Here is a 14472-nt window from a genome sequence, read left to right as displayed (position 1 = left end):
ACCCTCTATTCCAAACAAACTCTGCTTTGACAAGATAGACAGAACCGTAACAATGCATTTTTACATGCCTTTCATTTTAAAATACATTATGGGTCCCAAAATCGTTACGGAAAACTAACTTGCACAGCTCGGAAGGACGGATTGCACCCAGAGCTGCCACCGGCCCCGCGTGCCCGGCACCTGGAGGCGGCCGTGTTTGAGCTGCCTCCCGCTGCCGCACGGCCAGCTCGGGGCTCCCCGGGGCGTGCTGAGGTTCTGCGCAGCTCAGGTAAGCCGGGGCAGCAAAGGAAACTGTTCCACCTTACCGGCTTGTCTGGCCTCTACGTGCAAAGAGCACAGCCACTTCATCTGTAGTAGTTAAACGTATGCGCCCAAGGGGGAAAGAATGTTTTGTATTGACCCAAAGAAAAAAAATGCATTTCAACTAAAACACAAGTTCCGAAAGTTTGCCACTGTGTGGACGAGACTCACCCAACCAGCAAGTGAGATGCACATCTAACCAGAAGGATTAGATATTGGACAATCAACTATTCTGAATTAGCAATAGCAAAAACAGGCTCCAAAGTACTTCTGCTAAGCTGGGAACACTCTGTATTTACCCGTCTGCATTTCAGTACCAACGTGCCTATCTCCAGAATACAATTTGCCAAACCACATCTCAGGCAATTTCCTTCTCCACCAGTTTTCTGTTCCGTTACGTATTTGCAGGAAGTAGCAGATCCCACATTCAGGAAGAGATGTGCATCTCGCCCACACAACTGCAGTAAACCTCTGCAGGTAACACTGCTATCTTGTACAGAGATTAACCTTTACAAATATGCAGTATTAATTTCACAAGCCCTTGATGAAGCAAATAAATATTCCTACTCTCCTGCTATTGAAAAGGAAGGTCAGTAATTTGTACAAATTTACAGAAGAGAAATATCAAATTTAGGACCAAAAAAAAGGACAAAGCTTACTGTTAAAGATTTCCAAGGTAGGGAACTACCATTATATTTATATTACACAGAAGCAAACAAGACCAAAACCTGACAGGAATGTTATGAATTTTAAAATCTGTTCATTTTCTAAAGACATTAGCCTCCTAAAGCTAAAGAAGGAAGGAAAAAATGGTCAAAATTTTCTTTTTTTTTTGTTTTTTTAGTATTTGTAAGACTTTCAGAGAGCAGTATTTATTGAAAATAACTGTTCACCTGTCACAAGTAACTTCCTGAATTCTGACCTGAGTGTTAACAGCAGGGTCAGACAAGGACAGCCCAACACAGGTATGTAAACACACACATGCTCAGTAAGGATTTTTAGATAGAGAAATTAGTCTCCTGAGGGTAACAGCAAAAACCACAACTACTAGTATGCATTAGATGAGTAATACTTGTGGAACCAATTCCTGTTCTCTTAACTTGGATGTTTCTGAAACCTGAGTAACAGTGACACATTTACGGATGTCTGCAGGAAGTTATTGCTGATACGTAAGAAAAAATATTCAAACGAATACACAATTTGTAGACTACTCTGGTCCATCTGAAGTCCAGCCACTGACAAAGTTCATTTCAATGTCATCACACATTATTGCGATTGGTGCTGGACTCCACATGAAGAAGTATATCCATATCTGCCCAAAGCTTTAGCTAGGAACTGTTCAGGACAAGTCTAAGAGTTAATTTTATTTTATTTAAAAAAAAAAAAATCCACATTTCTTAAAGTTGTATAACTAGATTTGTTTCCCAAACATCCCCTTCAAAATTCACCTTAAAGCTGAAGATAAACAAGAAGTTTTAAGTACAAAACCAGTGCCATGATAACAGGGAACTCGTAAGGAGTAGTTAAGTACAGTAAGCTCTCCGTATCTGTGGTGATTACAAGATGGAATAACCCCGTAATAACGGTGCTGAAGAGGGCAGAGCAGGTTGCACCTGACGGGATGGTGCTGAACCAGACTTAATCCCTGAAAATTTAATCATCAGTGCCTTTACAAACAACACTCTCCAGTATGCCAGGTGAGCTGAGTGCAGCCATACTGCGGAGCCGCTGAACCCTGCTGGAGCTGAGTGCTGTGGCAGCACCGCACAGGGCCACCTGATTGCCAGCCCAGCGCCCACCCCACCAGCCCCGGGCTGGTCCTACCCAGCCCTGCCTGATACCTGCGCCCCCTCCTTGCATTCTGCAGCACGTGGTGCAGTAACAAGCTCAGGCACGCAAAGCCGATCTCTTAACTCGTGGCCCAGAAGGTATAAAGGTGGTGAAACAATTTCTGCACCGGTGTAGGGAGCAGGATAGTTGTGCTCCTGTGCATTTAGTTTGACCTGGAAAGCTCAACCAGACCTACGCTGATTCCAGGTGTGTCAGCATCTATAGCAAATTCATCCCATAGTTTGTATAAACTACTCTGGGACAACTCAGAGTCAACAGTAATTTAATTAACACATTTCTTATGTTCAGTTTGCTTAAATTCAACCTTTGTTAGTGCTTACCTACATCCCTAGGAAATACCACAATTAAGGCAATTCAGCGTCCTTTAACTAAAAAATCTGGAGTTTCTCTTACAGTTACATTTTGCCTAATAGATACTGATTTCTCTATCAGTATTTCTAGTAATCCCTTTTCTCCCGTTACCTCTGCTGTTTCCAAGCTCCGTAACTTTTTTCATCATCATTTAGGTTCTCTTGAGGCGGATCTTGTTAAATGTATCTTGTAAATCCATTTAACCTCCAGACCCTCCGGTCCTGCTCAGCATTTGTACCATGTGACATTACCGTTCCTACACTCTGAACACTCTCCTTGTTATACAGATTGACACGTACCTGATTAAACGGGGGACGAGGCCCGTCACCCAACAGAGGCGTTTTCTGCTGCTGGAAAGGCAGAGGGCCCTGGGAAGGGTGCGGCCCCCTTGAAGGATTCGGCTGTCCCTGAGGTCCTTGCATGTTTCCTTGAGGCCCTACTAAAGAGCCCTGTGGAGGTCCCTGCTGGCCTTGTGGACCTGGTGGCCCACGCAATTCTTGTGGCGGTCCTAACATTGTACCTTGAGGCGGGGGTCCCTGTAGGCCCCTCATCTCCTGGGGACCATGTCCTAGTAAACCACTTTGCATATGGCCTCTCATTTCTTGCGGATGACCCATCATCATCCCTTGTGGAGAAGGTCCTTGGTTATCTCTGGGTCCTGGTGGACCCTGCATCCCTCTTGGATTAAGTCCCATCAGCGGCCCTTGTGATATAGGACCCTGCATCCCTTGAGATCCTGGAGCTCCTTGCATGCCATGAGGAAGAGGTCCTTGCATTCCTCGGGGACCAGGTGGCCCTTGCAATCCTTGACCACCAGGCGGACCTTGAGGACCCAAGTGACCTTGTGGGCCAGGTGGACCCTGCGGTCCTAAATGAGTCTGAGACCCAGGTAGGCCCTGTGGTCCTAAGTGGCCTTGTGGACCAGCATTACCCTGTGGACCTGGAGGCCCCATTGGCCCATGAGGGCCAGGATGTCTCTGCATTCCTTGATGTCCATGTAAATCCTGAGGCCGTGGCATTCCTTGTGGAGGTCCTTGGGGGCCTGGAGGTCCTTGTGGTCCCATGAACCCTTGAGGACCTGCAGCTCCTTGATGTAATGGAGGACCCTGAGGTCCCATTTGTCCTTGGGGTCCTGGAGGCCTGAATTGTCCTTGTGGACCAGGAGGTCCCATTTGAGGCATATTCATTGGCATCTGCTGAGGTGGAAGGGGCTGCTGAAATCCTTGAGGCATCTGTGACATTGGGCCTTGCCCTGGAAAAGGCTGGGGTCCATGAAGAGAACCTCCTGGAGGTGGTGGCTGCACCTGCTCAGCTTGTTTTTGTGCAAGTCTCTCAATCTTCAATTGCTGTCCGAAAAAAAAAGAAAAAAAGTGAACCAGAAAATCAACTAAGCACAGAAAAACATGAAACAACTAAAAATCAGAAGCAGCCACCTTGTTCTCAGGAGTTTGGAAAGATTTAGTACTTTTCTCTTAATTAACAGAAATACAACTACAGAGATCCATAAACAGGTATAACTAACTGAAATGTGGAAACCTTACTGGTGGCATCATAGCATCATGCATTGAATCCAATTCTCATTCAATTAGACGTATTTGAGAAAAAGCGAAAACGAGACTACAAAAGCAAGCTACACATTTTGGTGCTGAGCTCCAACGAATAACTGGCTTTACATACATACCTCCAAGAGTTGTGGGTTTGTGTACTGAAGTGCTGCCATTTCCTGTTCAATCTCTGCCTGTGTCTTCTTTTTCTCTTCCAGCTTAATATCTTCCTTTCTATCATTCAGTGGCTCAGGTGGGGGAGGCAAAGGAACTTTATTCTGCATCCATGCCTACGAAGAATAAGTAAACTTAAGATTAAGATTAATACTAATACTAAGGAATGCTACACATGTAATATAATATAACACTGCACTGGGAAAAGGTATGCTGGAATGCTGAACATTAAGGATATTCAAAAGCTGAAGATTAGGTTGAATAAAACATCCATATCTTACAAACTTTTAACATACAGATACAGGATACAGGGGATTTAACCAAATATTTTATCCTTAAATAATAATTTAACTAATGTGGTAAATTATTTTGCACTGGATGTTGATACAAGAGATGATGTCGGAAATCCAAACACTCCAAGAGCCACAAACGTTTTGAAGCTGGGATTATAAGTGGTTCCAGTGTTTGTTGTTTATCAGTACTTACCTGCTGAAACTGTGCTGGTATTGGTTTTGCATAGGGCACTTTTTTCTGTGGCACCTTTTTTTGGTCCTTTTGCATTACTTCTTCCATTCCCCAATCCAGTCCTGGGATTGTCATTTCAATGTCATTGGACTCATCTTTCCCTTTAACACCAGGAAAAACATACAGTGCAATACAGGTTACAGAGTAATCTTGTTATTCTCCTTACAGGTTATTTAACAAAAGACACCACGAGGTTCTCAACTCTTCCTTTACACTGAAAATATGCATTTAAGAACCTCAGAAAACAACAGCTGTGCTGCCCAATTATATGAAAGGAATGAAAGAGGAGTTACACAGTATCTGGATGGCTCAGGAAAATGCCTCCCTATACCTACTACTTACCCATCTGCTCTTGCTCCATGGCTATTTTCAATTGTTCGGGTATTCCCATCCCAGGGATAACTGCTAGGCTGTTGGGTTCCAAATCATCTACAGGAAAACAATAAATATTTATACTTGAAAAACTTTTGCTTTACATTATAATTTAATTCTTTCAGATTCTCACATGCTTTTTCCATCGACACCATTATGCATTTCACAGCTGCTGGGTCAGTTTTTAGATCTCATACATGAATTACAGATATTAAAAGAATTGACAATTCAGATTCATAAAACACCCCAAAAGAACAGAAATTATATACTTTTAAGAAAAGTGATATTTAGCGTAGGGGGTCCGAAAAGGAAATATCATCTCATACCCATTCCCATTTTTGTTACAACAAATGCATGTAGTTTAAAACTTAAATCAGATTAAAATAATGCATTTTGTCATTCCCAAACCCAAAGGGGCAAGTAATAAGAAACATTAATAAACAGATGCAATCCTGGGAATTAAAAGGTTGCTGACGCATGCTGTAGAGCTGGGCAACCCTGAGCAGCACAAAATTAGAAGAATTCTTAAGAGGGAGGAGGGTAAAATTTTAAAGATTTGAGTCAAGTTGAATAATTTGAAAGGTCTTCCTGGTGTAGTTCAGGACTGAGGAAAGTCTTGCAGTCACATGAAGTTTCCAAGAAGAAAAGTAATCTGGAGACAGTGCCAGAGGGGAGCCAAACCTCCTTTCTGTGACTGACAGAGCACGTCTTACCTCCTGGAGCTGTAGAATAAAAGAAGACAAATTGTTGGAATAGTGCTTGCTGAAAACATGGGGAATAAGATTATTTATGTAAAAAAGGATACCTTTATCTAGCTAGTCACCAATACTATACTGTTTCATCACCTTACCCAGAAGCTGCATTCTAATGTCAGCTAAATGCCCTAGGCTTGTTCCTAACCCCAAACCCTCTTTTCTCCATACTCATGGAAATGGCCTTACCATACTCCACACCATCCTCTGACATTCCAGGCAGCAGATTCAAGTTGTAACGATCTCTCATTTTATCTCCAGGCCGATTTCGAGTCCAAAACTTGCTGTCAGAAGGAAGTCATATGATCTCAGTAGAAAGTCAAGAATATTAAGTACTTTTAATGTAATTACTGCTTGCTTATTTAAATTTTAGTATCTTGATTATACAAGGGTTCAGCTCCTCCTCATCAAGTTCAGCACTGCATCTGAACATCAGCTCTGAGGTTCAAACAAAATAATCCCAACAATTACCATATTGAACTGTATAGTTACAATTCAGAAGATGCTTCAATGCATAAGGGATGCAAGTACAATGCAGCAGTATCACCGATATCCAGCCCGTTCCAAGAACTTACAACTTGATTTCCATACATTCTTCACATAAAACTAACCCTGTCAAAGCACATATCTATACACAAAAAATCACTCTGCTTATAAAATACTCCATGTTTACAGCATATTCTACCTAAAAGATTCATAGCACAAACTACATGCCTCAAAATACATTTGTAATGTGAAAAGACGGACATGACCAGCAGATGACCTGAGGGAAAAACACTGGAGATTGGAATATTTCTTCGCCAAAAAACAATACTTCCTTTTTAACAAGTTTCTTGGTAGATTTCAAAACTCACACAATCCCCAAACCTTTCATTTCTTAAGGCTTCCTTAGGTGAAAGACAAGTGAGATAACACTCTACATTTTCATGTAAAACACACCAGTGCCTTCCCACTTAAGTAAGTTCTCTCTGCTTCCCCTACTGGTTGTGTATCCAAACTATCCTGATCTATTCTTTGCTCACCAATGTCATGCACCCTTTCAGTTTCTAAATGCCCGTACATTCCCTTAGATCTTTTCTTTAAATACTTTGAAATACCTGGTGTGATCATTTGAGCCTGAACAGAGAATGTGTCCAAGGGGATGCCATGCCAAACTCCAGATCATTCCTTCATGGGCCATTTCCATTCCACCAACCTCCTTCTCAACCCTGATGCATCAAAACATCAATTGTTACACACACGAATGTCTGCTACAGATACAATATAAAACTTTTGCTATTCAGTTGTTCCTATTCCTCTGTCCCCCACTTTGCTAAAAATGTTAGTTATTTTTCTGTTGCATGAATCCATTGTACCCAGATGTACTTAGTAGGGAATTCAGTCACATAGGAATTTTTTTTTAACTGTATATTTAAAAGCAAAATTACAACGTCTCATGAGAAACCCACTCTAAGAAACTAGGAGCTTCAATCATTCATCACCCCCTCAACAAAAGACTACTTTCTGTATGAGCTATTGTATCCTTTAAAATGTAACCGAACAGAAAAACTTCAGAAATGAAGCCTATTCACAAACATCCTCAGTGACAGAGGAAATTTATATCATACACATGCATTCAAAGGTGAAAAGTATATTTTATGTTTGGTATTATGGCTTGCACATCTGATCAACATCTTTTCCAATGTGCTGGTAAAAATGCCACGTACCCAACATGCCAGAACAACAGAGAGCCATCAGATCCCCCACTGGCAAACAGCCCTTCGTGAACAGGATGCCAGGCCACAGCTGAAACACAAAATAAGCCACGATCAGAAAGTACAATGCTAGAACTCCTAATTCATGTAAATCAGGATCTCAAAAACTTTCATTTTTAATCCAAACTTACTAATAAAAATTCACAAAATGTAAGAAAAGCTGACCTGTGGCCTCTTTCTTATGACCCCTGAAGACTTGAAGTTCTTCTTTTAGATTACGAATATCAAAGAGCTTGCAGAGATGGTCACGAGAAGCAGTTAGCAGCCAGTTGCCATTCAGATTCAGTTTCACCTCCATCACTGTGTTTTTATGAGCATGTCTGCAAGTACAGAAAGAAAAGCACTGTTTGTACAGAAACCAATTTCTCAGATAAATCAAACATGATTATTTACCAGTTCCAAATATTTAGGTCAGCAATAAAGTACTTCACAGAATCACAGAATGGCTGAGGTTGGAAGGGACCTCTGAAGATCATCTAGTCCAACCCCCCCGCAGAGCAGGATCACCTAGAGCACCTTGCGCAGGATGGCACCCAGGCGGGTTTTGAATATCTCCAGAGAAGAGACTCCACATCCTCTCTGGGCAACCTGTTGTAGTGCTCTGTCACCCTCCCAGTAAAGAAGTGCCCCCTCTTATTGAGCCAGAACCTCCCGTGCTTCAGTTTGTGCCCGTTGCCTCTCGTCCTGTCGCTGGGCACAACTGAAAAGAGACTGGCTCCATCCTCTCGACACCCTCACCTCAGGTATTTAAATATATGTTTATGAGATCTCCCCTCAGTCTCCTCTTCTCCAGGCTAAACAGGCCCAGTTCTCTCAGCCTGTCCTTGTGTGACAGGTGCACCAGTCCTCTGATCGATCCTCTTAGGAGCCCTCCTCCAAACTCCCTCCGGTACTTCTCTGTCCCTCTGGTAACTGGGGAGCCCAGAACTGGGCACACTTAGTTCAGGCTGCTAAACCAGAATACTACAGCTTTCTGTGCAAAGGCCCTGTGCCTTGATATTGTTTCTTTGTATTTCAGAGGAATTGGTAGTGCTCATTGAAACAGAATTCAGTTACTGTTCATGTTTTTACTGCAGCATAAGAAATTTTTGATCTGCCAGTTAAACACATATTTCATTTGTTTTTCAAATGAGAACTGTGTGACTAGGAGATCTACGAATAAGGACAAAGTCAATTTAAAGAAGGAACATTTAAGTCACAATTTTCAAAATTCAGACTTGATCTAATCTCTAGATTTTCTGGCACAGCTAAAGCACTAGCTTTCTACTTGAAGCAACTGTGTATGGCTGAAAAGACATGAGGCAAAAAGCTAAAAAGAGACAGTGGTTTTATGCAGATAGCTTGTACTTGAGCAAAGCAAAGTCTGTGACATGAACTTACAGAGTGGCAAGGCTCTGGCCAGTCTTTGGATCCCAGAACTTGATCGGCTGTTGGCTATCTTTACTTCCTGATACAACTAAACCCTTTGTTGGATGCCAGTCAACACATTTCACATCTGCTCCGTGTCCTGTTAATAATATAAAAGCCATTCATTTAGAAATTTAATTGAAATTGAAAAGACACCAAAAATTAAGGGGTTACTTAATATACTTAATATAATTGTAATGTAAAACTAAACAAAAAAAATCTCACAGCACAGTTCACAAAACACAAAATCAAGCTAAAGAAAAACTCTCCCAGGATAGTTAGATAGTACTAATCACTGGGAGCATCTTCTCAGATTACAGCTCATAAACCAAGCTCACTTCAACATAAACATTCTCTAAGATATTTCTGCTAAAACTGATACTTCCTTTTTGGGGGGGGGGGCTTTGGCCCCATACTATTACACAGTATTTTAAACACATGCTGAAGAAGCATTTCCACAGAGGCGTTAAAGGAAAATACACTGTGACACTTCACTTTCTGTAAAGTACTGTAGAAATGAAAGGCAAACATGTATTTGTTCCCATCCTATCAGTAGTACTCTTTTGTCATTCTGTCAGAAAATAAGTAAAGAAATTAAATAATGGATCTGAAAACTAAATTAGCACATGATGAAAAGAAATCTTATGAGATGTAACCTGTTATCAGGCCAAAAGGATTCAGGTTTTTCTAACAGTCAAGAGTTAGGAGAGAAAAACCCTCATGATATCATTTTAATTTAAACTGACTGACTGACCTTACCAGAGAATCTGTGCTGCTCAGGTGATATAAAATCTGCCAAGAAGAAATGCTTATTACTGCTACACAATAAAATGAGGAGGTTTCTGAGCTGGAATACAGGAATTTACACAAGAAATAATGAATGATAATTTCTTTCTCTAGTATCTCTCCATGCCATCCCACTTCAATAGAAAGCCAACAGCAACAGTCAATGCCAGAGAATGAGGCAGCATGCAATAAGTAAAGAAAAAAGCAAGATGAGAAAAGAAGGGCTGTCTGTAACAAAGAGGCGCTAAAGTCATAAAATGGTATGGAAAAATGGTAGCATGTTGCATCAAAGCCAAATAGGTCCTATCAGACAGTTCTTCCAGGTACTGCCTTCCTTCAAGGTGGAACACGTAACTTGAAGCAGCACAAGCTTACTTAATATAGGTCTCAACTCAACAAAACATTAGAAATTAATGACTTGAAATTTTCCTGAGGGCACAGAAAACTCCAACTAGGAAAAGCATTATACTTCTATCTTACAAGCAAAATTTAAACACACAAAGCACACTTTCCATCAAATGAGTGCAACTTCTTGACCCAAGAAGAAATGAATACAACTTTGGTGAACATACAGGTAACAACTTCAAGGATTGAATGGATTGAAAGTATGGATGAAGGAAGCCAATTCTCCTCCCCCAGTCACAGCAGGCAGAATTGGCCTCAGAACACGCATGGTCTCAGGGAAGACCAGGATCCTCAAGCTGCAAAGACTATACATGTGCTGGTCTTTCCTACCAACACAGGGGCACTCCGAGAGGTATTGTTTCTTCTCTCTCTCTGGTTTTTCTGGAGCAGAAAGAACTAGAAGGTACTGTCTGTTTGGATTTGCTCTGGCTAAGTCCATTTCAGATGAAACAGGAAGCTGAAGGCTGAGCAAGTCCTGCTTCTGGGTGTTTATTTGGGAGGAGCAATTCTGCCAGTAGTAAGAAAGAACTTTCCCTCAATAGCGAAAAGCAAATTCATGCTTGCAAGTTTTCAACTGACAATATTCTGTAGGCACCTGTTATCCTGCAGCCCCCAGAAAGACAGCAAGGGCAACAACAGAAATGTTCTATTACGGTTTATAACTGGCTGAACCATATGAAAATATGTTCAGACCAGAATACTCTAGTAATATCATAGATAAGAAAAAAAAAAAAAAGGCCAGCAAAAAAATAAAATAACTACCCACATGGACATGAATTACATTGGCCTTGCTGCTCCTGAAATAAAGAGATTTAGTAATGGAACAATGCTTAGAGACAAAGAGCTACTCTCTGCTTGGTGAGATTGCATCTGGAAAATGAGTGATGCTGGCAAAAGGCCATCTCTGGATAAAAGCTCACCTTGTGCAATGCCTGATTTAGGCTTTTCTTTGGAGATCTAACATGAGCTAAGCCAACCCAAATACGTATCCCAGGGAAAGAAAGGCTCAGACTGAGCCTTCAAGTTCAGAGCCACTCTTTGAAACAGAGCAACTGATGCACCCATCCTGTAAAAAGTTTCAAAAGGGAGTGATGATGATGGGCAGTACAGGAGTGATGAGCTTCTTGGAGGCCAGACTGGACAGTTATTGCATATCAACTCCAAACCACAAAGTTAAAAGGCAGTAACAAGATGCCAAGACACTTGGAACCTCTAACCAGAGCAGCTAAATCAATAGGTACTGATCAGCAGGATTTAACCACCAGCAGCTTATGAAAATTGACCACAGCGATCAGAAGAAACCAAGTGTACCACTTGTGGAAAAACACAGCCATCGTAAAGACAGGTAACCAAAATTTTCTAGAGATCAATCTTTCAACCAGCGGGCTCTGTACTACAGCAATAGTAGGGAAAGCATGGGACCCTCCTTTTTTAGCTAATCACAATCATCTGCTAAGAGCAGGGAGCCAGACTCACCTGTGGTACAGAATCCCTGCCACCAAGCACCACGCTCAGAAAAAAATCATTCAAACCTCTGTAGTTTGCATTCTTTATTTGCTGGCTCTCACAGCTTTTGCTCTGTAACTCCAACAGCTGGACAGACATCTCTGACCTAGGAGAGCCAGTGGGCCAGGATAGGAACTGCACCGTCTGAACAGCGCTTCCCCCACCTGTACCAGGGGTGCCTGCCAGGCCGTTTTCCTATCTTGCAGGGATGCTCAAAGGACAAATGAATTGAAGTGTGGGAACTGTTTATAAATCATGGTAATTTTATAAACAACTGAAAGAAGATTTTTGATAAACTGAACTCATTTAAAATCACGTTAAGAACATCTGAGCACAAAACAATATACTAACATTTGTCAGTTTCAGTGTACTAAAGCTACTCAAAATCTTAAATTCTGCAGGGAAAAAAAATCAGTGAAAACCAATGCATTAAAAAATTCATATATGAATATTCTCTAATGTTTTTTCATATACATAAGTTTCTGAAAAAAGTAACAATAGTCACAATCCAGTTAGATAATTAAAATACTGATTGTTAATACTTCTAGATAACATATTTCAAGAATTGTTCATTAAAGAACACTGAACAGACATTTTGGCTGGTAGAAAAAGAGTATCAAGCTGTGACAAGATGATGTGTAGTAGTTTTTGATCAAATCCAGCAGGATACAAGTATGAAAAAGTGCACAGAAATTTAAGACCTTATTTTGTTCCCTCAACCTATTTTCTGCATGTATGACTTAGTGAATTCTATATATAGTATAAAAAAAATCACTGCTGCAGATCACTGTCTTTTTATCAGCGTGTAGACAGATCTATATATTTTACAATATAACTGTGTATAGATACCACATTTAATGGTGTAGCTCAACTTTTTCCTTTACCTCCTTTCCCCTAGGAATGAGCCCCGTTTCAAAGGCACGTAAATGGGCAAGCGGATGTTATGGATGATATTGTAGGATTTCTAGATCCTTCTCAGCAATTTTTGAAGTTTATACACATACTGAGGTGACACTACTTTAGAGCATCTTCCTGTACTTTTGTAACATCCACATTCAAACACAGATGGACCTTTCTAACAGCATATATTTTAAAGAATGAACGTAGACATTTAACTGCAACAATGCTGTTTCTTTCTTCCTTAGAACTTAAACAAAAAACAAAAAACAAACGAGCTCATCATTCTCTTAGGCTATTTTAAATGGGGGGTGAATAGTGCTGTGTATCCTTCACTTGAATTAGTCAGACTTGAAGTTTTTTCCTCACCGCACATTAGTGCTCCCCTTCCTGTAATCTGTATCCCTGAAAGAATAAGACACCCCTCAGAGGAGCAGGCCCTTTGTATGGGACTATTTCCAGGGCATCCACAATAGAGCACAATAGAAACGAGACCATCTGCAAATCAAAGACAACTGAAAACAGCCACGTTAACAAAAAGATGTTCTGTTCGCTATATAATTCCCTTAGACTTCGTTAGTTGCTTCCGGATCGCTATCAGATCAGATTATTCTGCTTATTCCATCCTTATGGAAGGCTTTTGAAATTGTATCAGGCAGCTATCCGTTAACCCAGCGATTCCCTGCTTCCGTGCACATCCCATTTAGGACCTGAACACCACCTGGCTATCAGAAATGAGACTACTACTCTTAAGTACCGTTTAGCTAACACTGACCAGGTTAGCAATAAGGGTAAGGATATTTTAATTCCAGGAACTTCTGTTCTTCGTCCCATCACGTTATGAGAACTATGCACCCCCTGAAAGCTGCCCTATGAGCAAGGTGACTTCCTGTTCTCCACTCCAAACATGAATCCTGCACAAACCCTCTACATACACAGTATGCTTTCTCTTTTTAGCATAACGTGGGAGGTTGATGAATAAGAAATTAAATGAAAAGGTCCTTTCAGCCTGCAACAATAATGCCTCAAACTACTTTTAGATCCGCGTTCCCTAAAGTTAAGTTTTCTTTTCTGAACACAGAATCTGCTCACAGAATCTTTCTCTAGCTCTCTACTACATTATAAAAATGGTATCTGGAGAGACTGACAGAGTTTTAATCTACCCATAGGGAATGTCTCCTGTATCACCAATATTTCTGTAGACTAGCAGCTAAACAGGACATAATCAAGTCTTGTTCACAAAGCCCATTTTTACAGTTCTCTTTTTCCAGACAAAAGTTGTTTAGAACAGGATAATTTTTTTTATCAGTTGTGAAATCAGAAGATAAAAAATATTGGTAAACTCTAACAAAACAGGTGTGAGTAAACAATAGATTTCCCAGTTCGACCCTACTGAACAGGTAATCAGACTCAAACATGAGAAGTCAAAAAGCCCCCAAAATGCAGTTCTGTAAATGAGTTTAGAATTTGTATGTGCTAGTGTATGTGCAACAAGACTTAATACCATTTGGTGAATAGTTTGAATTCTGCAAAAACCTACAACAGTTAGCAAGAAAGAGCTTGAACATAACGCTAGTTATGTGCTCACATAGTGGCAAATGCACTGCAAAAACCCTGAAAACGTCTTACAATAAATGCAATTACCAGTAACGGCATGCAGGAATCTGAATTCTTTGCATCAGTTGAAATTCAATGAAAATGTCTTAAATAGGGATTTATACAGAGGGGGAAAAAACATTTAGGTTCCAGTATATATGGAAACTGGATCATGCAGGGTTCAGTCTTCAAATAAGGGACTACTCACATGGTAAAGGGAATGTTTAAATTCTTCAGTGAAGGCAGAATACT

General features: G+C 40.8%; 1 protein-coding gene across 2 annotated transcripts in view; it reads right to left on the bottom strand.

Annotated features, from left to right (window-relative positions):
• The window catches only part of WDR33 (WD repeat domain 33), a 68224-nt gene that overhangs the window by 10173 nt on the left and 43579 nt on the right, over positions 1-14472 (bottom strand). The window contains exons 8-17 of one of the 2 annotated variants that reach the window (XM_013188089.3): positions 9004-9130; positions 7789-7943; positions 7576-7654; positions 6967-7077; positions 6059-6153; positions 5831-5839; positions 5088-5174; positions 4707-4846; positions 4184-4336; positions 2802-3848 (exon numbers count right to left, since the gene is read on the bottom strand). In XM_013188089.3, coding sequence (XP_013043543.1) covers positions 2802-3848; positions 4184-4336; positions 4707-4846; positions 5088-5174; positions 5831-5839; positions 6059-6153; positions 6967-7077; positions 7576-7654; positions 7789-7943; positions 9004-9130 — 2003 coding nt within the window. Of the gene's footprint in view, positions 1-2801; positions 3849-4183; positions 4337-4706; positions 4847-5087; positions 5840-6058; positions 6154-6966; positions 7078-7575; positions 7655-7788; positions 7944-9003; positions 9131-14472 lie in introns of those variants that run through there. The other variant, XR_010833654.1, reaches the window with a different exon arrangement.

The sequence above is a fragment of the Anser cygnoides genome, chromosome 9 (assembly GCF_040182565.1).
Source record: "Anser cygnoides isolate HZ-2024a breed goose chromosome 9, Taihu_goose_T2T_genome, whole genome shotgun sequence".
NCBI lineage: Eukaryota > Metazoa > Chordata > Aves > Anseriformes > Anatidae > Anser > Anser cygnoides.
The sequence above is the reverse complement of the archived record's forward strand: the minus strand, read 5'-3'. Positions and strand labels throughout refer to the sequence as shown.